The 26,094-nt window shown below is 42.6% G+C and overlaps 1 protein-coding gene across 3 annotated transcripts in view; it reads right to left on the bottom strand.

Moving 5' to 3' along the window:
• STRIP2 (striatin interacting protein 2) overlaps positions 1–26,094 on the bottom strand; it is a 43,785-nt gene that overhangs the window by 4,997 nt on the left and 12,694 nt on the right. For all 3 annotated transcript variants that reach the window (XM_042470315.1, XM_042470316.1, XM_042470318.1), the window contains exons 4-18: positions 23,758–23,892; positions 22,715–22,835; positions 21,627–21,695; positions 20,546–20,652; positions 18,742–18,869; positions 17,874–18,068; positions 16,464–16,687; positions 15,027–15,092; positions 14,040–14,103; positions 11,183–11,254; positions 7,424–7,498; positions 6,789–6,886; positions 4,724–4,850; positions 3,759–3,859; positions 3,571–3,637 (exon numbers count right to left, since the gene is read on the bottom strand). In XM_042470315.1, coding sequence (XP_042326249.1) covers positions 3,571–3,637; positions 3,759–3,859; positions 4,724–4,850; positions 6,789–6,886; positions 7,424–7,498; positions 11,183–11,254; positions 14,040–14,103; positions 15,027–15,092; positions 16,464–16,687; positions 17,874–18,068; positions 18,742–18,869; positions 20,546–20,652; positions 21,627–21,695; positions 22,715–22,835; positions 23,758–23,892 — 1,649 coding nt within the window. The remainder of the gene's footprint in view (positions 1–3,570; positions 3,638–3,758; positions 3,860–4,723; positions 4,851–6,788; positions 6,887–7,423; positions 7,499–11,182; positions 11,255–14,039; positions 14,104–15,026; positions 15,093–16,463; positions 16,688–17,873; positions 18,069–18,741; positions 18,870–20,545; positions 20,653–21,626; positions 21,696–22,714; positions 22,836–23,757; positions 23,893–26,094) is intronic.

Genomic DNA, 26,094 nt, shown 5'->3' with positions numbered 1-26,094 from the left:
AATGGCAAACATCCTCTGAACAAATCTTGCCAAGAAAACCCATGATAGGTATCTGAAGGCACACAACAACAGCAGAGTCTAGGACAAGGAGCAATAGATGCAAGCTTCAGGACAAAAGATTCTACCTAAACTTCAGGAAAAACTTCCTGACAAAAAGAGCTGTTTGACAGTAGAAGACGCTGCCTTGGAAGGTGGTGGAGTCTCCTTCTTTGGAGGTTTTTAAAGAGAGCCTGGATGGCCATCTGTAACAAGGAGTACGTCTTTGATGGAGTCTTCCTGTGTGGCAGAATGGGGTTGAACTGGTTGGCCCTTGAAGGTCTCATCCAACTCTAGGATTCTATGATTCCCTTTCCAAGCTGAGAATTTATTTTAAAAACAGCAACCCATAGGGGAGCTCACACAAGGCTTCATATCAGTGTAAAAATGTGCCTCCATTTCCTCTGGCTGCCATAGCCTTGGCAAAAGCAATACCTTCTGCTAGAGAAGAGAATGAAGGAAGCATTGTGTATGCCAGTGGCCATTATTGGTGACTCCATGTCAATGGGGCAATGAATGCACTCCAGGTTTTAAAGGAGTTCTTCAAGAATGCTGAAATCCGTTCCGTTATAGTAGTCCAAAAGGGACATAACTAAGGTGTGTATTATGTTTATGCCCTGGAATGGTGTCAGGGGGTGAAATCACCTCCCTCCTCCAGCCCCACGTTGCCAGTCCAATTCAAGAGAAAGCCAAGCTCTGCTTTCTGACTAGGAAAGGGGTTTATGTGAGGACTTTGGATGTAAGAAGTCCCCTTGCACAGTCAAGAAATAACAAATCTTTGTCAGTTTGTGAGAGCCAGCATTGTGTAGTGGTTTGAGTCACTATGATTCTGGAGACCATGATTCAAATCTCCGTTTGCCCACAGAAACCTATTGAGTGACCTTGGGCAAGTCACATTTTTTCAGCCTCAGAGGATGGCAATGGCAAACCTCCTCTGGATAAATCTTGCCAAGAAAACCCCTTAGGGCTGCCATAAGTCCTAAACGACTTGAAGGCACACAGCAACAAATGACAATTTGCATGAGGCACCACTAGAGTTCGCTGCTGCTTCAAGGGAAAGGAAAATTTGGGAGGTGGAATGTGATTTTTCCCTGTCCCAAAAATCTGCACAGTCTATACCAGAAGACATGTTGAGTGGGGAACCCATTCATCTTAGCAAACAGATCTGCTGGTGGGTTGTTTCCAGTCTCTTCTGCTCCAGAGGGCTATTCCAAGGAACCAAGTGTGGACTGCAGAAGGCTCACATAGAATCACAGAATTCTAGAGCTGGAAGGGACCACAAAGGCCATCTATTCCAACACCATTCTGCCATGCAAGAATACACAACCAAAGCACCCCTGGAAGATGGCTATCCAGCCTCTGTTAAAAAACTTCCAAAGAAGGAGTCTCCACAACACTCTGAAATACATCAATTGAGGCTTCCTAGGCATAAATTTCAGGTGTAGAAATCAGTGACAGCTTTTGCATCAGTGGGATTTTAGAATCTGCTCTAAATTCTATTCCAAATTCACGGTGCTGAATCCGTTTTGGGAATAGGGTTCAGAATCCAGGATGCACTGTTTGTAATTTGGACTAAAACCCAGAGCAGATTCACCATACATTGCCTCCCAGTGAAATGGAAGCTACCAATCCAAAATGTAAGTGGAGCAGGCAGAACAGAACAGAAAAGCACACAACTCAATTTAATTTCTTTTAAGAGACAATGATGGGAACTTATTTTTCTGGTCACTGGCACTGGCGTCAGAAGACAGCCCCCCTCCCTAGTGTCACAGATTCTCCCTCAGGGTTGTGCAGCGTAAATCAAAATGGCAGAGTTCTGCACTGATTGTGCCACAAAACCCTTCCACTTAATGGCAAAGTTACACAATTTAATGTACAGCAGGCCCTCTACTTTTGCTGGGGTTAGGGGCACAGGATCCCCATGAAAGTGGGGAAATGCAAATAACCCCCCCCTTTCTTTTTTTACCTGAGAACACGTCTCTAGGAATCCTCCAGTGCAACTCTATGGTCAACATCCACCAGAACTTGACCACAGAATTGTGCTAGATGACTGACAAATACCTGGAGATTTCCCTAGGATTTTCTAGGTTTTCCATCGCAACTCTATGGTCAACCTCCAAGAGAGTTGTTCTGGAGGACTAGGGATTCCTAGGGAGGACTTATTACTCAAATCCATGAATAATCAAATCTGCAAAAGTCAAAGCCGCAAATGTGGAGGGCTGTCTGTACAACCAAGGGCTTGACTAAACCAGTCAAGGAGGTTGCACCATTTGTTGTTGGTGACTCATTGACAGAACAGCTTTGCCACAGGGGTTCATGCTTTAGTTACCTCTTGATTAGGCTAATATAATGCACTCTGCATGGAACTGCCCTTGGAAACTGTTTGGAAGCTGCAGCAAGTGCAAAACGCAGCAGCCAGCCAGATGTCAGGCATGCATTTTAGAGACCATATAACATTGTTCTGCAAGAACTGGATTCCCATTTGCTTCTGAGCAAAATTTAAGTGCTGGTGTTGACTTAACAATCTAAGGCCAGCATATCTGAAAGATTGCCTCCTCCCATATGAGCCTGCCAGAAATTTGCCAACAAAGCTCTAAATGACTTGGGGGCCAAAATATCTGAAAGCCCAGCTTCTCCTATACTGTATAAGCCTTCCAGAAATTTAAATTAAAGAAATTTGGCCCATCTCTTTTAGGCTTCTGGCAGGAAACCAAAACAATGGTGTTCCACATGGCATTCAGGGTTGACTGCTGTCTTAACTTTTTCCAAACTGGATTCTAGGATTTACAGGCAAAGCACTCTCTGAAGATCTCAGCCACAGATGCTGGAGAAACGTCAGAAAGAAACTCTTCCAGAACATGGCCACAGAGCCCGAAAAACTCACAAAAAACTATGGATGCTGGCCATGAAAGCCTTCGACTTCAGATTCTAGGATTGTTTTTCGGCTGGTTTAGGCATTTTTAAAGAGTATTTTAATGTGTTTTAAAAATGCCTTTATCATTGTATTGCTTTAATTGGTTTTTCTGTGTTACTCACCTTGGGAGACTTGCAGGTTGGGAGGCAATATAGAAATACTATAAATAAACTATGAATCAGCATCAGGCTTTAGCCTAAATTTTACAGATGCTGTCCAAGATGATGAATACTCTCACGTAACATAGGGGCATTGGGGTTTAGTGTAACAGTTGTCTAAGTTGCCGGACTCTATCCCTCAAATAAGGGATCAGTCTTCTGTCTAAACTTCATAGGAACTGTCAAAGGTGTTAAGCCCTATTCCTCAAATAGGTTCCCCACTTTCTATAGCTCCTTTCAATACTAGAACCCAAAGTGGACTCACTTCCCCTTGACATGGGATGCCGGTGTAGCCACCAGCCACCACTACTGTGACCTGTATGAAAAATGTCAAAATCCAGTTCACCCTCACAACAATTTTTGTCAGCCATCACAGTGTTCAGCCCATTTTACAGGTGGAAACAGAGGCTGCAGCTGTTCCATTTTGTCTGGATTGCAAAGAGTAATTCTTCTTTTCCTTACCAAGCTTTCAGCGTTGAGTTCTGGCAGGTCATGGACAGTACAGAAAGGATAATCCAGGACAGATATGCTACAGGAGAGAGACATGGATCACTTCATCGCTATTATGCATCGTTGTTAAAGTATCTATTTTTAAATCACTTGTCCCTTTGCAGGGGGAAAGGGAGAGGGGCCGTTCACACACACTGTACCTATTTTTGGCAGTGATGTAAGACATGATATTCTGGTTGAAGAACTTCAGAATCAGTGGGATGCAATTGGCAAAGACCAAATGCTGGGAGACATATTCAAACTACAAAGAGAAGAGCAGCCAAAATGTTAAATGGGATAAAATGTCTGAGAAGAGAGCATGCAGTCTGGGGATCCTAGGGAGCTGAACTATATACAGTGGTGCCTCGGGTTACGAAATTAATTCGTTCCGCCATTCCCTTCGTAACGCGAAAATTTCGTAACCCGAAATAGCTTTCCGTTAGCGCTGGAAGCCTATAGCATTTGAATTTCGCGCCGAAATGAATTTCGTAAGCCGAAAAATATTTCGTAACCCGAAACAGTTTTTGCCAATCCAACTTTTTCGTATCCCGGAAATTTCGTAACCCGCGCATTTCGTATCCCGAGGTACCACTGTACATAAAAAAATAACTTCCCCACGCTTGGTTTGAGACTCAACCAGATTTATGCTGTGGCTCAGAAGACCATTTTTTTGAGGCAACAAAGGACTCCCAGGGGTTAAAGATTTTCACCAAATGCACCTCCCACCGTTATTTAGGCCCAGAAGAGGCATTTATTTAAAACAGGAGGTGACTTCCAGCCACTTCTTCTTGTTTAAAAGGGCCTAAAATGAATCAGGCATAAAAACATAGTGAAAATGCCTTGGAGGATGTTTGGAGACAATTAGGGGACCAAGAATGCAATAAAGAGCCGGAGTGGCATAATGGTTTGAGTGCTGGACTATGACTCTGGAAACCAGGGTTCAATTCCCAGATTGGCCATGAAACCCGCAGGATGACAAGTCACACTCTCTCAGCCTCAGGGGAACTCCAATTTAGAACTAAAATGACAAGAGGGTTTCCTGAAGAAACCCCACAAAGGAACAGGGAATTAGTGATGGAAAAAGAAGCTTTTTCACTGACTTCATGGTTCCCGATGCCAAGCTCACCTGATAAATGTGGTTCAACTTGAAGTGTTTCAGGAGCAGGAGCAGCAACGCGGAGATGGCTTTGACGATGATCTCTTTGTGCCTGTTCACATCAACCCCCAGCTTCATGCTCTGAAGGACTGTGATGCTGAAACCCAGAAGAGAGGAGAAAAAGACAAAGAAATCAAAAGCAGCCCCATGGTTTGGACGCAGGGAGATCCTGTCCCACCTGCAGAAGCTGATCAAGGCTGGACAAAAGGAGTCCAGACTCCCAGCTACCCACCATTGAACATCAAGGATGACAAATCCCATCTGATCTGTTAGCTAGTCACGTGGGGGACTTTTGATTACTTTTCTGGCTTGGCTGAAATGATCTAGTCTGTAACTTGTTTTATTTATTTATTGTTATGCCATCTTTCTTCCAGAAAGGGACCCAAGGTGGCTCAGAAGATAAAAACATTAAAAAAAAACTACTAGAAGAATTTAAAAACAATTAAAATAATCTAGTTAAAACAACAATAGCAATAATGCTAGACTACAAATCCCATCACCCTTCATCACTGGCTATGCTGGCAAAGGCAGATGGGAATTGGGAGTCTATGAACGTACAGAGGGCCCTTGCTCTACTACACTTCTAACTCTTACATCTTTTGTTTTTAATATTTCAGAAAGCACGCAAACCACTACTGTATCTCTAAATATAGCCTTTCACAGAAAGAAAGAAATCTTTGGCCTCGGAGAAGTAAGGTCTCAATTCACATATAAGATTCCCTTTGACTGAGAGCTTCAAATGACCATGTGTCCCTGGCTGGTCAGAATGCGAAAGAGAAGCTGTCCAATTTTGATTGTTGGGTTCTGTCTCAAAGCTTGACTTGCCAACAGTTCAGAAGACACTTCCCAGGATTTCAGCCTTGTTGGCATCTTTTAAAACCTTGTTTTGACAGATGTCAACTAAGAAGTCTCATAAAACTGACAGTCATTTGATCTGTAAGTCCCAAATAACCCATACAGGAGCAACACTTTGGAAGATTATTTTTTGGATGGCAGTTCCCACAATCCCCAAGCCAGCCATGGGAACTGTCATCCAAAAGAAGTAAAGTTTCCAACCTCAACACTGATCACAGATTATTGGGAAAAAATGAAATATCAATGGAGTCAAGGGAATTTTCATATGTGGGCCTTGGACTCCAGTTTTGTGGCCTCTGAAGCTCTCTACTAGTCCCCCAGTTTGTTTGTTTTTTAAAATGGCATGATTTATGGACAATTTTGCCCTCAAACCATCCAGAAAGCCCTTTGAAATCCATTAAAACATTAAAAATACCTCCCCCCCCCTCACACACAAGCTCCTGTAATGCCTGTTTTTTAAAATGATGATGATGATGATGCCAGCATGCTGTAGTGGTTTGAGCATTGGATTATGACTCTGGAGACCAGAGTTTGAATCCCAGCTCAGCCATGTAAACCCACTGGGTGACCCTGGGCAAGTTACATGTTCTCAGCCTCAGAGGAAGGCAATGGCAAACCCCCTCTGAAGAAACCTACAGAGAAAGCCCTATCATATCCTTTTGTGTCGTGTCTTTTTAGATTGTAAGCCTGAGGGCAGGGAACCGTCTATTATCCCCTCTGTTGTAAGCCGCCCAGATTCTCAGTGATTAGGCGGCATATAAATAAATCCTATTATTATTATTATTATTATTATTATTATTATTATTATTATTATTATATGTTCACCTTAGGGCTGCTGTTAAATCGGAAACGACTACATGACACACAACAACTATTATTATTATATTTATTTATATCCTGCTTTGTTCCCAAAACTTGGACTCAATGAGGCTTACCATTTAAAACTAGAATTTAAAACATCCAGAAGTGAGCATTAAAATAGAATGTTCTCCTCTGCAGTGCCTCTCAAAGCCATGGCCATTTTGGGAAAGACTGCAGAGGAAAATGGAGGTATTTGTGCTTGCTGTTGGGGTGCAACTTATGGGGAGGAAGAGGCAAGGGGGGGAAACTGGTACCAAGCCCCTCATAGTTTCCCATCCCAGTTATACTGGCATCACCCAGAACATCGTCCAGGACTTACGGCATCTCTTCGGGCAACACGTCTGCCAGGATGTTAATCGAATCTGTCTTAGCTTTGGAAGTCGGAGCTGCGGCTAGTAGGATCTTCAGCAAGGCTATCTGCAGCAACAAACAAGACAAATCCCATGGCAAGACCCATGCGGTCTCAAAATTACACAGGAATTGATATATCCTTCTCCCTCTTCTGCATTTCCTTGGAATAACAGAATAGAAAAACCTCCAAAATCAAAGTCCTCCCTCTGCAAAAAAGTGAGTAGGCCCATTGCCAGCAGTTTAGGGGAGCAGTTGATGATATTACGGTCACCCCTGTTTTCACGGCTATCCTGTAACCTCTGAACCTTCTCTTCTCCAGTCTAAACAGACCCAGCTCCCTCAGCTGCTCCTCATAGGGCCTGGTGGCTTCCAGAGTTCTCACCATTTGGGTCACCCTCCTCTGAGATGTCCACTCACTAAATCCACTCACTAAATCCACCTAGTCACTATGTTAGACAGTGAAACGTTTTATTTACTTTTTAATTATGATTTGGTTTAATCAAATACCCTGATACCCTGACCCAAGGCTTTCCCCTTGCTGCATGTGTATGCATGCATGCACATATGTATTGATTATAGTGGTTATTCATGCACAATGCTCACCATGTACTGTGGCAAGTTGTAGAGCATCACCCGATAGAGTATTTCACATGCTGTCTCCTGCACATCTTCTTCGCCCTGATATGGGACAGACCAGAAACAATTGGAGGAACATGAGAGAAATGGCTTTGAGGTTCAGATATGAAAATGAGGCAAGAAAAAGCAAAGAGACCACAGCCAGAGTCTGGCATCTTAGCTCTCAGACTGATCACAGAATCTTGCAATTTAGAAGGGACCACAAGGGTCCTAGTCCAACTCCCTGCCATGCAGAAATACACAATTATAGCACACTTGAAAGATACCATAACAAACAACAATCACAGGGTTTCATAGCATAGAGCCATGACAGTGGTTAAATGCCTGTACTGCAGCCATTCACTCGAAACCACAAGGTTGCGAGTTCAAGACTTTCTCAAAAGAGAGATACTGAAGGAACAATTTCAAACAGTTCCAGTGAGAAAGAAAAACGGGAGTTGTCTCAAGAAACCAGGATGGATGACTAAGGAACTTTCAACCGAGATGAGTTTGAAACGGAAGATGTATAAGAAATGGAAAAAGGGGGAAATCACCAAAGAGGAATTCAAAGAAATAGCAGGCATTTGTAGGGGTAAAGTCAGAAAAGCTAAAGCCCAGAATGAACTCAGTCCTGCTAGAGAGGTTAAGAAGAATAAAAAGGGCTTTTTTGGATATGTCCGCAGCAAGAGGAAGAAGAAGGAAACGGTAGGTTCACTGCGTGGAGAAGATGGCAAAATGTTAACAGAAGACAGAGAAAAGGCAGAATTACTCAAGACCTTCTTTGCCTCCGTCTTCTCAGAAAAGGCAAAGGGTGCTCAACCTGAGGATAATGGAGCAGAGGACAAAATAGGGGAATTTCAGCACAGAATAAGTAAAGAGATAGTAGAGGAATACCTTATTAATCTAAATGAATTTAAGTCTCCGGGACCAGATGAACTCCATCCAAGGGTATTAAAAGAACTGGCAAATGTAATATCGGAGCCATTGGCAATAATCTTTGAAAACTCCTGGAAAACAGGAGAGATCCCAGCAGACTGGCGGAGGGCAAACGTTGTCCCCATCTTCAAAAAGGGGAAAAAAGAGGATCCCAACAATTATTGTCCAGTTAGTCTGACATCAGTACTAGGAAAGATTCTGGAGCAGATCATTAAACAGAGAGTCTGTGAACATCTAGAAGGCAATGCCATCATCACAAAAAGTCAACATGGGTTTCAGAGAAACAAGTCAAGCCAGACAAATCTAATCTCTTTCTTTGATAAAATTACCAGCTTGGTAGATGAAGGGAATGCTGTGGATATAGTATATCTTGATTTCACTAAGGCCTTTGACAAGGTTTCCCATGACATACTTGCAAACAAGCTTCTAAAATGTGGGCTAGACAAAGGAACTGTTAAATGGATCTGTAATTGGTTGACCGGCCGAACCCAAAGGGTGCTCAACAATGGCTCCTTTTCATCCTGGAGAGAAGTGACCAGTGGGGTCCCACAGGGCTCTGTCCTGGGCCCAGTGCTATTCAACATCTTTATCAATGACCTGGATGACAGAATTGGGAGCATAGTTATCAAATTTGCAGATGACACCAAATTAGGGGGAATAGCTAATACCCCAGAGGACAGGATCAAGATTCAAAATGACCTGAATAGACTAGAAAGCTGGGCCAAAGCTAACAAAATGAAATTCAACACGGAGAAATGTAAGGTATTGCACTTAGGGCGGAAAAATAAAATGCACAGATATAGGATGGGTGACACCTGGCTGAATGAAACTACGTGTGAAAGGGATCTAGGAGTCCAAGTAGACCATAAGTTGAACATGAGTGAACAGTGTGATGTGGCAGCTAAAAAGGCCAATGCTATTTTAGGCTGCATCAATAGAAGTATAGTGTCTAGATCAAGAGAAGTAATAGTGCCACTGTATTCTGCTTTGGTCAGGCCCCACCTAGAATATTGTGTCCAGTTCTGGGCAACACAATTCAGAAAGGACATTGAGAAACTGGAGCGTGTCCAAAGGAGGGCGACAAAAATGGTGAAGGGTCTGGAAACCATGCCCTATGAGGAACGACTCAGGGAGCTGGGGATGTTTAGCCTGGAGAAAAGAAGGTTAAGAGGTGATATGATAGCCCTGTTTAAATATTTGAAAGGATGTCATATTGAAGAGGGAGCAAGCTTGTTTTCTGCTGCTCCAGAGAACAGGACCCGGAACAATGGATGCAAGCTGCAGGAAAAGAGATTCCACCTGAACATTAGGAGGAACTTCCTGACAGTAAGGGCTGTTCGACAGTGGAATGCACTCCCTCGGAGGGTGATAGAGTCTCCTTCCTTGGAGGTCTTTAAACAGAGGCTGGATGGCCATCTGTCAGGGATGCTTTGATTTGGATTTCCTGCATGGCAGAATGAGGTTGGACTGGATGGCCCTAGTGGTCTCTTCCAACTCTACGATTCTATGATTCTATGATTCTATAAGACCAGCAAAAGGGCCCAAGCTCGACTCAGGCTTGCATCCTTCCGAGGAGGGAGCTAAAATGAGTACCCAGACTGTTGGGGCAAATTAGCTTACTTGCTAATTAGCTTACTTGCTGTTCACCGCTATGATCTTTGGAATAGCAGTATATAAATAAAACAAATTATTATTAATTATTATTATTAATGTCAAAGTGCATTAAGTCTGCAGTGTGGCCTGAACCCAAGGACTCCAATAACCTTTATGGCATGTTCTATTATTTATTAAATGAAGGTTCAACATTACAGTTAAAGGAATATTGTTTTAACACACCTAAATCCTGGCAAATTAACTCCCATCTCTCATACTTAGTCCTAACTGATCTGAGTCTAACTAATCCCTGTCTCTGAGCCCAACTCTCTTCACATCTCTGACTATACTGTACTGTACATCACTGTCATTCACTTTTTAAAATCCTGTCCAAACTCTCATCCTCTCCCCATCACTTAATTATTATCATTAACATAATTATTTATATAGTGTCATGGCGCTTTACAGTTACAGAATAAAACATTTATAATTAGTCCAGTAATATAATAATATAAAATATAAAATAATATAATAAATAATATATTTTATATAATATAATAATATTATTCCAATAATATAATATAATAACCAGTAATATAATATTATTCCAATACAGTAACATAAAATAATATTATTGGAATATTATTCCAATAATATGAAATAATAAAATACAGTAAACACATGCACATACACACACTGCAGAATAAAACAAAAGAGCCAGTACAGATAATCAAGTATACTAAAGATATTATAAAGCATTACCTTACCTTATCACATCTATTATAAATCACACATATAACCATAGATTAACTGAATTTCTTTAACAAAGGTAACAGAACTTTCTGCAAAGGTCCAGAAGTTGGCCCGCCACATTTGCAGCTTTGACTTTTTGCAGATTTAATATGTTCTCTCTAGGTCCTCTGATGTCAATCTGTTGGAAGTGGGAAGTCATGCTGGAGGACATAGAACTCCTAGAGAAAATACTCCTCTATGCATTTGTAGGTCCTCCAGTATGATTCTATGGTCAATTTTGACCATAAAGTTGCACTGGAGGACCCAGAGACTCCTAGAGAGGGGTTCTCAGGTTAAAAAAAATAGTGGTTTTTTATTTGTGGTTTTTCCACTTTCACAGGGGTCCTGCGTCCCAACCTCTGGGAATGTAGAGGGCCCATCGCATAGAGAGCGAGAGAGACAGAGTCCTCTGGGGAGGATGCTCACCATCGACATGGGACATTTCTCCATCTCCTCTTCATTCTTGATCTGCACTTCAGAAATCGAGACGTATTTGTGCTGAGGATGAGATGTGAACAATAAGCATAGGTCTGAAAATAAGGGCAATCGGAAGAGAAACTTTCCTTGAAGAAGCTTTCTTTGGAAACTCAATGTACTTGAAGTCCCATAAGCTTCTTTCATACTGCACAATTGTTTAGCACTTGGATGCCATTTTAACTGCATGGGCTTCATCCTACAGAATGTATTTAATATTTTAGATGTTCTTATGTGGGCCCTCATGTTCTGAGAAGCGACAAATAAATGCCTTTAAATAAAGAAATAAATCGTGAGACTTGTAGAATAATGAAGCACTAGAGCTCTCTGGAAGAGAATTCAAAATACCTCACAAAACTACAAATCCTAAGGTTCCATATAGGATGCAGCTAAGACAACTGAAGGGGATCCAAAGTGCTCTAATACTGCCGCCACACTGCAGTTTGACACAGCTTTAAATGTCATGGCTCCATCCTATTGAATCCTGGGATTTGTAATCCGTTGTGGAACCAGAACTCTTTGAGACAGAAGGCTAAATACTCACAAATTACAAATCCCGGATTCCCATTGCATTGAGCCATGGCAGTTAAAGTGAAATCAAATTGCTTTAATTCTGTAGTGTAGATGCATCCTAAGTGTGTAATGTGAAAGAGACACTGGAAGCACACAGTCTGTTTCCCTACTTAGGCATCTAGTTCAAAGAAGGGACTGCTGAGGAAGGCTTTTGTACCAGGGAGTCAAGAGAAACACTGCCATGCCTTAATACTATGGTCACCAACTACTCAAAAGGACCAGAAGTGTTTGTTAAGGGTTTGGCTAAAATCCCAGTACCTCCTTTCTGCAATCACCTGCTATGTATTATTTTATATATTTTATTTATTCAATTTATAGCTTGCTTTTTTCCAAAGGCAGCTTACAATCTGGCATAAAACATAGTACAGGTTGGGCTTCTGAAATGTATATCCATAATGTATAGCTGTAATGTATATCTAATATATATAAAGTAAAAGGTAAAGGTTTTCTCTTGACCTGAATGTCTAGTCATAATCGACTACAGGGGGTGGTGCTCATCTCCATTACTAAGACAAAGGGCTGGCGGTCCTGCGGTGAGCATGACTGCATCAAATGCTGTTACCTTCCCACCGAAGTGGTACTTCTTTATCTACTTACATTTGCATGCTTTCGAACTGCTAGGTTGACAGAAGCCGGGACTAGTGATGGGAGCTCACCCCATCATGCATCACTTGGGTCTTGAACTGCCAACCTTTCGATCGTCACTAAGCCACTGCCTCCCATATACATTATGGCATATATATAATATATATAACATAATGTCTATATGTAATATATATGCAGGACAGCCAGCATGGCGTAGTGGTTTGAGTGTTGGACTATGACTGGAGACCAGAATTTGATTCCAAGTTTGGCCATGAAACCCACTGGGTGACCTTGGGCAAGTCACACTCTCTCAGCCTCAGGAGACAGCAACAGTCAGCCTCCTCTGAACAAATCTTGCCAAGAAAACCCCATGTTGGTTTGCCTTAGGGTCGCTAAAGTGGCCAAATGTTATCTGGACTGTTTACATCACAAGGGCCCTCATCCCCTTCCCCACCACTACTCCCTTCTCCTTTTGTGTCGTGTCTTTTTAGATTGTAAGCCTGAGGGCAGGGAACCGTCCAATTGAAAAGATTGTATGTACAGCACTGTGTAAATTTACAGCGCTTTATAAATAAAGGTTAATAATAAATAATAATAACTGGGATTTAGGTTGTGCATTGTCCATTTTCCCTACTGAGGGGACGATGTTTTATTTCTGCCTTGATTTGCCCCTTTTCACTCGCTGCCCCTCACTCCTGGAACCTTCTTCCCCCACAAGACACAAGGGACATCACTTCATTAACCAGCTTCAAAACGGAGTTGAAGACCATCCTGTTCAGAGAAGCGTTCCCAGGCATTGTGTGATTATCATTTGCTATGTGATGTTCTTTTGTTCCTGTTTTATTGAACCATTTCCTGTATTGCTATGTATTTTATATGTATTATCCTATTATCTCTTAGATTGTACGCCATAGCCAGGCTCTCTCTTATATATTTGTTTTATGTACAGCGCTGTGCAAATCTACAGCGCTATATAAATAAATAAATAAATAAAGTATCTACTCAACTATAAGATGATCTCATGTCTAAGTCAAGAGTGGGTTTTGGGGCCAAAATTATGGATTCTGACATGGTCCATTGATAAGTCAAGGGTAAAACTTGAGCACAGGTAGCAAAGGATCCAAGGGATGAAGGAAACGAAAACATTGTTGAAGAACTTACATTGAGCCATGGGTAAGTCGACTCAGGTTTTCTGGGTCAATTTTTTGACTAAAATGTTTACACTTATACATGGGTATATACAAATCATTTGGCCCATACAGACCAGGCCAGTCTTTCATGTAAATTCGCCTCTGTGGCTGCCAAGGTGAGGAAGGTTAAAAACAACTCTTAAGACACATCACAACACACTACACTATTATAGAGCTATTATTCCACTTTAACTGCTATAGCTTCCTCCCGTGGAGTCCTGGGATCTGCAGTTTAGGGGGAATTTAGAATTCTCAGCCAGAGGGCTCTTAGGCCTCACTAAACTATAAATCCCAGAATGCCACAGTAGGCAGTCATAGCAGTAAAACTGGAATAATAGCACAATAAAGGTGTAGTGTAGTGTAGTTCTACCACTGATTAGGGCATCACAACAACCACAGAAGTACTTTGCATGGAGGGAAAGGCATGACATTCACAGCCAGACCCATTTATTCTGCTTTACCTGTTTCAACGTCTTCACGCTTTCATGGATAGGCCGCGGCAAACCCACTAAGGTATCCGTGTCCCTGTAAGGATGGCCAGAAGCGAGCGGGGACAGAGAAGAGGGAAAGATTGTGGTTAAGTGTCTAAACTTGATTGTGCAAACTGTGTTTGAGGGATCCAAGAACTGGAGGACAGTGGGTCTTGAAGATTTTGAATCCAGAGGGTTGCCATGAGTCAGGGTCGACTTGATGACAGATAACAACATCAACAGTAGCACACAGAAGACTTTACTAAAAAGCTCATTTTTGTCTTGGTGCCAAAATGACCCCAATGTTGGCATCCACTGGGCCTCCAGAGGTGCCACCACAGAGAATGCCCTCTTCCATGTCCTCCCCAGTAGGCTCTTCCAAACAGACCTCAATTCTTAGGCAGGCATACTGTATACATTAAGAGAGGTGCTCCCTTAAGTAATTTAACAGGTGCTCATCCTGCAGAAGAATGTGGCAACCTTTTGATATGTAGGGCCCTTTTCTTAGGGAGCTGGTTATGTTTAGCCTGGGGATGAGATAGCTGAGAGGTGACATGATAGCCATGCTTCAATATTTGAAAGGATGTCATATGGAGCATGGACCAAGCTTGCTTTCTGCTACTCCAGAGACTAGGATCCGGAACAATGGGTTCAAACTACAGGAAAAGGGATTCCACCTCAACATTATGAGGAACTTCCTGATAGTAAAAGCTGTTTGAAAGTGAGTGGTGCAGTCTCCTTCTTTGGAGGCTTTTAAACAGAGTCTGGATGGCCATCTGTCGGGAGTGCATTGATTGTGTGTTCCTGCATGGTGGAATGGGGCCGGACTGGACAGCCCTTGGGGTCTCTTCCAACTCTGTGATTCTCCAGCTAGCCAGCCATCAAGTCAGTGAGTGACATTGAGCACAAGTACTTCCTTTGAAAGGCAAAGAACAGGCCAAGAAAACTCCACTCTCCTCGCTGATGCATAATACTCACTGCCCAAGCGTGAAGCCGATGAATTTGTTCCGGCTCGCCTCCAGAAAATGTTCAATGTCTTTCTGTCTGGAAGATAAGCAGAGCGTTAGGGGAGAAAAGAAGGTGCCAGCGGAATGGGGGAGGGGGAATAAATAGAAAAACCACACCAGACATTATAGGGGAGGGGAGGGATTCATGCATCTCAAAATAAAAGCATTCTGCCGCCAGCCAATTGGTGTTCCAAAGAATCATTCAGAACAGAGAGAAGGACGCATTCTGAAAACTGGTTTATAGACCAAGTACAACATTAACAGCTATTCTGCAAACGAGCAGCTCTTTATAATGGATATGGAAAATAGGCTATTATTTAAAAAAAAGAATTGTACATTGAGGACATTGGTTCTGGCTAACATTTGCCCATCCGTTTTTAAAAAAATAAAAACCCTTTGCAAAATTCTGTAATGCCAAGTCCTAGATTTTGGGAAGTGACAGGTTCCATGTCAGGGGTGCGGCTATGGATGAAATGAGGGCATTGACAAGTGAGACTTCTGCCACCTCCATGAAATGTTTCTTCTGTCCCCAAATTTTTAGCATTGCTGAGAGTGAAACACTAAAAACTTTTCACACCTAGAAATCTTCTTTGGAGAAGGTGATGCTGGAAGACCTAGGGATTCCCAGAGAAAACAATTTTCTATGCACAGGCCCCCCTGTGATGGTCTATGGTCAATTTCTGGTTGCACCTCAACCCCAGCAAATGTGGAGGATCCACTGCATTTCAATTGTCTTAAAGTGTTGTAGAGGAATTATCCTGAAGAGAAAGACATGTGGATTTTTTGCACACAAAAAATATGTTTTGCTCTACACATTAAGTTCTCCTAATTGTTCTTCAAGATGTTAAAATACAGTCATCCCTCCACATTTGCTGATTCAGTTATTCATGGATTTTATAAATAAGCCATCTTTAGGAATCTTTAGGTCTTCCAGTGTGACTCTAAGGTCAACATTGGCCAGAAGCTGCCCAGAGAGACATAGAGATTCCTAGAGAGAACACTTCTCTGGGCCTTTGTAGGTCCTCTGGCGCAATTCTATTGTCGGCTGCCTACACATGTTGACCACAGAGTTATGCCAAAGGACTTAGAGAGGTTTTCTCTCAGGTAAAAAAAAGTGGGTTGTTATTTGCAGCTTTTCTATTTTCACAGGGGTCTCGTGCCCCTAACTAATATGGGGAGTTCGCTCTACAAGGAGAATTTTATATCAGTAGGACATTTTAAAAACGGGAACACACATGTATCCTACTCCGAAATAGCACAGCTGTTCTGTCAATTCAAGCCTGGGGATGGCTAATGTCAGTAGGGCGGTGCATCTGTTTTGGGTTTGAGTTTGAACTGGAAAGGAACCAGGGATCAGACCCAGACAGGTGTCCTTGTTGAAAGAGGAAGGAGTAGAGCATAGCAATACCTGACTTTGGGAGCCCAAGGAAGCCCCTTTGGGAAGGAGACCCTCTCGACAGGTGGGCGTGGAATCGCTACAGCCGGAACAACCGGCTCCCGCTCCAGAAGGTCCAGTTCACCTTCAATGCTGTTGTCGAGGTCCTCTGCATCCTCCTCGTCCATCCCAGCTTCATCGCTCTTGAAGGGGTCCCTCTCGTTGTACAGATCCAAGCTGTCCTGCTTCATCAGAGGCTGCATTGCATTGGAGAAAGTGGGTAGCAAGAAAGGAATAAAGGCACCGGAGGGAGGAAGAATTGCAATGCTCAAATTATGGACTGCTCTGGGATAGTGAGGATTTTCTGGGATCCCTCCATCTTCGCAGGTACATCTGGTAGGAACACAAGGGACGGCCTTCTTGGTGGCTGCTCCCAAGCTCAATCACTGGAATATTCCCTCCCTAGGCAGGTGTATCTTTGGAGTCTTTCGAGAGACAGGCAAAGACTTTTTTTTTGATTCAATAGAACTTGAAAAACTAACTGTCAAATATTGGAAGCAGAAGATGACCCCAATTTTTTTGTGGATTTTTTGGGTTATGTGGCCGTGTTCTGGAAGTCAGCATCCTCAGAAGATGCCAGCCACTGATACTGGCGAAATGTCAGGAATAAACTCTTCCAGAACATGGCCACATAGCCCCCCAAAACCACAAAAAAACTATACATGCCAGCCGTGAAAGCCTTTGACTTCGCATAGCCCAAATGTTGAAAAAAGGAAGCAAAACAAAAACAAACAACTTCATTTATATACTGCTTCATACTGAACCAACAGTGTCTACGCAGTTTACAACTTTAAGCTAATTGCCCCCAACAATCTGGGTACTCATTTTAGCCACCTCCTCAAAAGGATGCAAGCCTGAGTCAAGCTTGAGCCCCCTTAGCTGGGATTAAACTCACCACCTTATGGTTTTAAGTGAGTGGCTGCAGTACAGGCATTTAACCACTGTGCCACCAGGGCTCTTGCAGAAGTAACTGGACTTTGCAGTATCAGATAAATTAACAAACTGGCTAAAGGGAAACTCAATACAAATATGGGCTATTTGCGGAAGTTTCCCATAAATTCTGCTGTGACAGCCATTAGAACAGACAGCCATGCACTCTCCCTTACCTGCAGCCCCCACCGCCATTCTCTGTGAAGGCTCCCACCACCATGGTGCCTGTGATGTTGGAAGAAGGCTCCTGGCCATGTTGGTAAAGCTAGAAGCCCTATTTCTTCCCTTATGGGCTGCAACAGAAGCCTTCACATACAATGACAGTGATGGGAGAGGTGGCAGCTGTGATGGCGGTGGGCGGTCATAGGAACTCATCCAGCGCATACAACCCCTTCCTTGGGGTTCCCCCAACCATCGGCCCAAGCCAATAACAGGTTCACTCCAATTTCCTACCCTCCTGCTCCGATGTCCCCGCTTTGGCTGTGGCTGATGCTGCTGTTCCACCAGCTCAATGGAGTAGGCTGGCGGAGAGGCAGCCCGCATGCTGCGCACCACCTGGATGCTGTCTTCTGGCAGTGGAGGGAGGCCCAGCTCTTGGCGCTTCTTCACCTTCAGGGTCTGCAAGGCCTCAAAGCCCCCCAAGGTGAACTGGAGGGGAGAGGGGCAGAAAGAGAGCAAGGCGTCATGGCTTATGGCTCCAAGCTGCACATGATTGGATGCACAATTCCTCATGTGGTGAAGTGGTAAAGCGCAGAGAAAAAATCCTTTTCCCCCCTGTAATGCCCAAAACCCTGCAGAAAAGGTTTTTAAGAGGACACTGTATTGTTCTGATTGTCCTTTTAAAAACTGCTTTTTATCACCTTTAATGTGTTGCTATTGTGTGCCTTTTTAAACCATTACTGACTTATGGCAACCCTAAAATGACCACCTTATCGAGGGGTTTTCTTGGCATCATTTGTTCAGAGAGGGTTTGCTTTTGCCTGCCTCTGAGAACGAGAGAGTGTGACCTGAAATCAAGATGATTTAATTAATAAATATTTAAATAAAGACTAATGTTATCTTTAATGATAGTCAGTGTGGTGTAGTGTTTTGGACACTGAACTACAACTCTAGAGATCAGAGTTCAATTCCTCATCCACCATGTAAGCCCACTGGGTGACTTTGGGCAAGTCACATAGTCTCAGCCCCAGAAAACCTTGTGATAGGCTCAGTGTCGCCAAAAGTCGGAAATGAAGACATGCAAGAACAATGATCGTTACTAAATAAAGATAAATAAATAGCCAATCAAAATGGAGACACTCACCCCGCTGCCCTTACTCACCACAAGCACCTTCCAGAGCAAGAGCAGGACTTTCTTCATGGGGAAATGTGGAGCATGGCCACTGCAGAACTTGGTCACCATCGTGAAAAGAAGGAGGGCAAAAGGCTCCTCGCTGTGTACAGGAGAACCTGCAAGACAAGAAATATCATGAAACAAATCACGTTGCAAGGTTCGTCCTTCCCAGCACCCCTGCAAGGTAGGCCCCAATGTCTCCCTTTTTGTTCCAGACAGGGAGGGTTAAAATAAAACTTTGAAATCCCTCAATACCATCTAACTGACAACATCTCAGAATGTAGGCCTGAGATTTAACATCATCACTATTTTAGTCTTGTATGGTTTTTAACATCTTAGCCTGACAATGAAGCCAGTGAAGCATCATGGGTTGAGTCAGGAAGCTTCCCAGCTTTCCATGGACCTTTCTCTTAATATATATATATATATATATATATATATATATATATATATATATATAAAATTCATTTTGAAATATAGAAAACATCAACATATGGCCCGGAGGGGGCCCTCTTCTAACTCTAGGATTGTGATCCTATGACTTTTCTGCCTATATCATACATACACACCTATATCTGCCTATATCATATATACACACACTTTAAAATTGTTAATTATACTATACACACACACACAAACATATATATATCTTGATTATTTGGATCAACAAAATCATAACTGAGTGAGTATTTTATTAGTGTGTGTTGTTACTTTGTAGTTTATTATTGCACTTATCAATTGTACTTTGTTTTCCTTTTTAAATTTTGCTGGTCTTTGACCGAATAAAATGCATGTATATGTGTCACAAACACACAGCATGTGTTATACAACTAAAACAGATGTTTCTTTTCTCTTCATGTACTTCCAAAAATTCTTCATACTAAATGAGATTGATTTTCTATTATTGTTTTAATCTCAATTCCATGGGCAAGACCTTGTAAACACTTACTTCTTCCTATGAACAAGTCACGTGTGCTTACATTTACCATTATATTTATTAATAAAGGTGTTTGAGTCTGCTGCAATTTGGGTTTTTTGGGGGGGGGGAGGGATTTTTTTTTTACGGGAAATGCTTTTGTTTTTTGATACTGTGTCTTAGTTTTTTATTTTTATATTTTTTTAAAAAAGAAAGAAAATGTGTGTGCGCGTTGTGCGTGTGCATATATATATATATATATATAGAGAGAGAGAGAGAGAGAGAGAGAGAGAGAAAGTTGAAGACACAAGCATTGGCTTCATTGGCTTCTTTTGTCATGCAAAAATGTTAATAAAGGTTTATGCAGTCCCTAGGCTTGGAGTCTCTGATCAGTATAGCTACTGCTGGATCTTGCATATTGCATATGAGGTCACCCCCTCTTTCATACCCGTCAAATGTTCCCCAAGCTAATTCAACATAGCTTGCAACTGTTAGTGGAGGCTCTGTGAGCCCCATACAAATAGGGTAACAAAGGCCTGGTACATACCCCCCCCCCCGCAACCCTAGCATGTGAAGAGGGCATAATGATGGCAGCATTACTGTATACACGGTGCCGCCATTGTTATGTAAGTGCCGTGCAACATCCACATGGCGCTTACATAATGAGTGCAGCAGTGGCACACTTGCTATGCCCCCCATTGCGGCGTAAAAAGAACCCGCTTTTTGCGGGTTCCTTTTCCACCGGAGAGAAGGCACATGGTTTGGGAGTTGTGGCTTCCCTCTGGCAGAGAAATAGGTGCAGGCAGGCTGCCATTTTTTGGCGGTCTGTATCGCGCCAAAAGTTCCCCACCCTGATGAATGTTTCAAAAACCTAACTAAGCTCAGTCTTGAAGGTCTCCCGGGAGGCTTTCCACTTCGGTGGGTCCGTCTCCATTTCCACGCGGATGGTTTCCACCATCAGGTACATGACGCTCAGGATCACCCTGATGCAGAAGAAGAGAAAGCATCTACATTATAATGGTTTTATAGCACAATAGCCCTCCACAATACACTTGAGTTAGGGGCACAAGACCACCGTGAAAGTGGGAAAACCACAAATAAAAAGAGAAACACTTTAAACTGAGGTAACACTTCTCTAGGAATCTCTAGGTCCTCCAGCAGAACTCGATGGTCAGCATCAGCTGGAATTTGACCAAACAATCATGCTGGAGGACTTACAAATGCCTAGAGAGGTTTTTTTTCTCTAGGAATCTCTAAGCCCTCCAGCATAACTCTATGGTCAAGTTCCCATAGAGTTGCGCTGGAGGACCTAGAGATTCCTAGAGAGAACAAGTTAATCAGAACTACAAATAATCAAATACGCAAAAGTCAAAGTCGCAAATGTGGAGGGCTGACTGTATTCTATTTTAACTGTTGGTTTTTATATTGCATTCCTTTTTAAATTGCATTTTATATTTTAACATGTTGTACCTTGCCTCAAACTTTGAGGAGAGGCAAGAAAGAAGTATTTTTTAAAATTATTTTCTCGTAGTAATAGTAATTGTCACTGTTGTTGGGAAATAAATTTTTAAATTTTTATTACAGTAGGAGTTGTAATTGTATTATTATTGTCACTGTTGTTGCTGTTATTATTCTTATTTTATAATGTCATCTATTATCAATTACTATCCTCTCTTTCCAAGCAGAAGAAAGAGCACTTCTGTTACTCAGGGTACTGACATCTTGCCTTAAAAAATCCTGTGACATTCGTGGGCTTTGCCACAACTTGACACACGACTTGAAGGCACACACAAACACACAACAAACACACTGCTAGCTCTGGCTTCTAACATTTTGGCCAAAGCAAAGCAGGCACCGAGTCCTCTGTCTGAATGACCTCCAGGGAAAATATACAGTGGCCCACCTTTCACACGCAGCGCATATGGACAGTCGCAAGGTAAGACTCAAGCGGACTCACCTGAGTTCGGTGCTATCGGCCAGAGAGATGGCCGGCTTCCTCAAGGCGCTGCTGCAGGCCTGACTGTTGCTGGAATTAAAGACCAGAAAGGATTCTCAACAACCATCAAGCTGAAACAAACTCTGGAAATAAACTGCATTGGAGGTTCACAAGAGGATGTCATGGTCAAGACAGCAACAACCTGAGGACTAGACTGACAAAGGTTTCCCAGGCCTCATTCCCACTTATACTAAATCGGTTTCCGATCTGAATCAATTCATCGATTCGAAATCAGATCATGGTTCCCACTACATTTGGTCCAATCGCATTTTCTGTCATGAAATGGAATCACAGTAACCTACTCATGGTTCCCATTCACAAATGAATTGGTTCTATTTAAACCGGTTCCTGAGGCAGATAACCCACTTGTGGTTCACACTGGGAAATGAATCGGTTTAAAAAGAATTGGTTCCTGCATTCCCCCCCCCATCCGCTTTACTGCATGTCATATAAACTAATTCTGATCCATGTTTGGTTTCCATTTGCACTGAAGCGATTCATTTAAAACCAAATTGTAAAATCGAATCCGATTCGGTTCTGGTTCCCACTTGCGCAGATTCGATTTGATTGAAAAGATGTGGAAAAAATCAGCGTCGTTTTGACAAGGGTTAAAGAGCATGGCCTACCTTTTGGAATCGCTTCAGTAATTCAGATTAAGTGGGAATCATTCTTGTTCAAACCGGTTCACACTGAATCACAATTCAAGTTTAAAAGGTAGTGGGAATAAGGCCCCAAAGGACTTTTCCTTCTACCACCCCTCTTCCGGCTGGTCTAACCAGTCAATTTTAAAGCATGACCTTTTAATTGGTATGTTTTAAAGAACATTTTATGTGTATTTTAATGGTTTTATAGTGTTGTATTTTAATTGTTCATTTTATTTGTTGTCATTTTTAATTGTGTTATGTATTTTTAGCATTTTGTACCCGCCTGGTAAAGCGGGACGGCAGAGGATTACTCCAGACTGTCCCTGACAAACTGGGACAATTGGAGGGTAAGGGGCCACTATTGGATGTATGTTAGTTTGAGGTCCTCAAAGAAGGGTTCCTTACGCGATTTCCATGTTCAGCAGCTCCAGAAACGCCGTAAACGTTCCCATCTGGTACAACAGAAAATTGTTGTGCCGGGTCCAGTCCAGGACTTCTGCTTCCGTGTCACATTCCCCAAAGACCCCTGGAAACGGAAAGGAAGGGGGTCCCATATCAGAGAACAGCAGCCCATTGATTAATTTAATAATTAAGGGCAACTTAAGAAAATATTATTACACATGATCACAGCTGCAAGGAGCATCTGTGCAAAGAACTGGAAAACTAAATTTATGCTGACCCTTGATGACCAGCTGATGAAATTGTTGGATAGGATGCAAATGGATAAATTAATTACAATGATAAAGGAAAATTCACTTACGAAATATGAAGAAATATTAATGAAAAAAAAGGAAAGAGAAATGTGGTGTTAAAATTATAAGAGACTGAATGGGTCAATTAAATTTAATACTTGTGTAATAAAATAATAAGGCAGTGTGTCATAGTGTCTTGAGTGTTGGACTATGGCCCAAAACACACTGCAGAAATAATCCAGTTTGAGACCACTTTAACTGCCGGGGCTCAATGCTAGGAAATTCTGGAAAGTGTATTGTGAGAGCTCTGGTGCCACTATAAATTATAATTCCCAGGATTCCCTAGCACTGAGCCAAGGCTGTTAAAGCAGTCTCAAACTGGATTATTTCTGCAGTGTGTTTTTGACTCTGGAGATCAGGGTTCAAATCCTGGCTTGGCAATGGAAACCCACTGGATGATCTTGGACAAATCACGCTCTCTCAGCCTCAGAAGGAGGCAAAGGCAAACCTCCTCTGAACAAATCTTGCCAAGAAAACCTCAGGATAGTTTTCCCTTAGGGTCGCCCTAAGTTGGAAATGAAGGCCCACAACACACACACACACAGCAAAAGGGTGGGGCAGACTTTCCACAAATTTCCCCAGACTAAAAGCCCCCCATGTAGGATTCTCAGCCAGTGTCTTTCTGTAGCAACTGCCATTTTCCATACGGTTCATGAGTCCCTGAGAACCTCCGCGCGGCCGGTGTCTCCTCCGTACCTTGAGCCAAATAGAGAATGGCCCGGGCAACCCTCAGCCTCTTCTCCCTGCTGACCACCTCCAGTCCGTCCAGTAGGCACATCACGTAGGTCTTCTGACGCGACAAGTCCAGTTCGGACCATCGCTTGTCTTTCACTGCAGAAAAGGAATGGATGAGTTGAGAAAAGACTGGCCCTCATTCCCCAACTACCTTCCCAGAGGTGCATTTTTACTGCACAGCTGTAATAGTTTGATACCACTTTTAACTTTCCTGGCTCAAAGTACCATAGAATTGGAAGAGATCCCAAGGGCCATCCAAGTTGCCACGCGGCAATACACAATCCAAGCCCTCCCAGTGACAGATGGCCATCCAGTCTCTGTTTAAAAACCTACAAAGAAGGAGACTCCATTACACTCCATGTTCCACTGTCAAACCACTCTTACCATTAGGAAATTCTTCCTAATGTTGAGGTGGAATCTCTTTTGCGGTAGCTTGCACCCATTGCTCTGTGTCTTACTCTCTGGAGCTGCAGAAAACAAGCTTGCTCCATCTTCAGTATGATATCCCTTCAAATATTTAAGTAGGGATATCATATGCCCTCTTAGCTACCTATTCTCCAGGCTAAACATCTTCATCTCCCTAAGACGCTCCTCAGAGGATTTGGTGTTCAAACAATGAGTTAAAGAAAAAATTCAGCTTGCCTCCAAATGGTGGGACCTACATATACTTTCCCAAACAGCGTATGTCTTTAGGGTATCCTCTATATAAAACATCTTTTGGAATGGAACAATATTTTTAAACCTGATCCTGTCCCCAATTAGAAAAGCATTTACAGCCCTATGCTTTCAGTGTATGCCATCCGCCTACTTGAAGCGAAGATATAAATAATAATATAAATAAAGTTTTTATTTATATACCGCACCTTCCATAGATCAGGGCGGTTTACATAAAATTACAATACACGTACAATAGTTAAAAACAACACCATACAATATGCAAAATAAAATAAACCCAGCAAAAGCCCCAGTAGCCCATCCTCATGGCCACGGAAGAGGAGGGAGGCCCACAGGATTTTTTATGCGGGGAATGCTAGCTGGAATAAAAAGGTTTTCAACTCCCTTTTAAATTGGGCCAGGGAGGTAGTCGAGCGGAGCTCGGCGGGCAGCGTATTCCAAAGGGCCGGGGCGGCGATGGAAAATGTCCGCCTTGTGACGGAGGTAAGCCTAGCCCCAGGCACCTTCAGTAGTAGCTGCCCGGATGTTCTGAGGGTGCGGGACGGAATATACGGGGAGAGGCGGTCCTTCAGGTATCCTGGACCCAAGCCATTTAGGGCTTTATAGGTAATTATGATACTCCTGTGCATCCAAGATTTTGTATTTGTGCGTCAGGGGAAGGAGAGGACATCCATCACTATCTTTTGCAATGCTTTCTCTATATGGGCCCTTGGCAAAAGTTTCTTCATCATATTCTCCACTCCCTTTCCGATCAACCTCCCCTTGAGCAGATTTGTATCCTATTGCTGGGCAACCATGCAGATATCACCGCTATGCTTGCAAAATCTGCTTTGGCCACAAGTTAAGATCTAGGCATCAAAATCATTTGTAAGAATTACACAGAGATGATGAAGATACATGGCACCTGATATGGGGCTTTTAATTTCATTTCATTTATATTAAAGATGATTTTATATTTTTGCATTTACTTATTTCACTTGATTGTTACCTGTATTCTGTTTTAAACTTATTACTGTTATTATAGTTTATTTGTTTCTATGTTACCTTAATTATATTGACTTGTAATGGCTTATAGCTTTTAATTATAAACAAACAAACAAATATGACACTACAATCCTTTCTGAATTGTGGTGCCCAGAACTGGAGACAGTATTATTCCAGGTGAGGCCTGACCAAAGCAGAATAGTGGCACTATTACTTCCCTCGATCTGGACACTATACTACTATTGATGCAGCCTAGAATCGCATTGGCCTTTTTAGCTGCTGCTCCATGCTCCATCTTATGGAAGGCTGGGATTTGCCATTTGGTGAGAGCGACTTAGAATTTTCCAATGGACTCCCTTGGACAAACCACATTGGAGCTCTCTAACAGAGAATCCCAAATGCCCCTCAACAAACTACAAATCCCAAGATTCCAGAGGATGGAGCCAGGTCAGATGAAATTGTTATCAAACTTGTATACAGTCGCTCCTCTTCTTTTGCAGGTGATCTGTTCCCTTGCAAAAACAGATTTTCGCTTCTATTCAAGCCCCACTGTCTTGAACATAGGCGTGGGCGTGCAGGTCGTGCCATGGGCACATGCCCCATTCATTCCCCCCCTGTTCGTCCTTGCCCATAAGCGAG

This window comes from Sceloporus undulatus, chromosome 5, assembly GCF_019175285.1.
Source record: "Sceloporus undulatus isolate JIND9_A2432 ecotype Alabama chromosome 5, SceUnd_v1.1, whole genome shotgun sequence".
NCBI lineage: Eukaryota > Metazoa > Chordata > Lepidosauria > Squamata > Phrynosomatidae > Sceloporus > Sceloporus undulatus.
The sequence above is the reverse complement of the archived record's forward strand: the minus strand, read 5'-3'. Positions and strand labels throughout refer to the sequence as shown.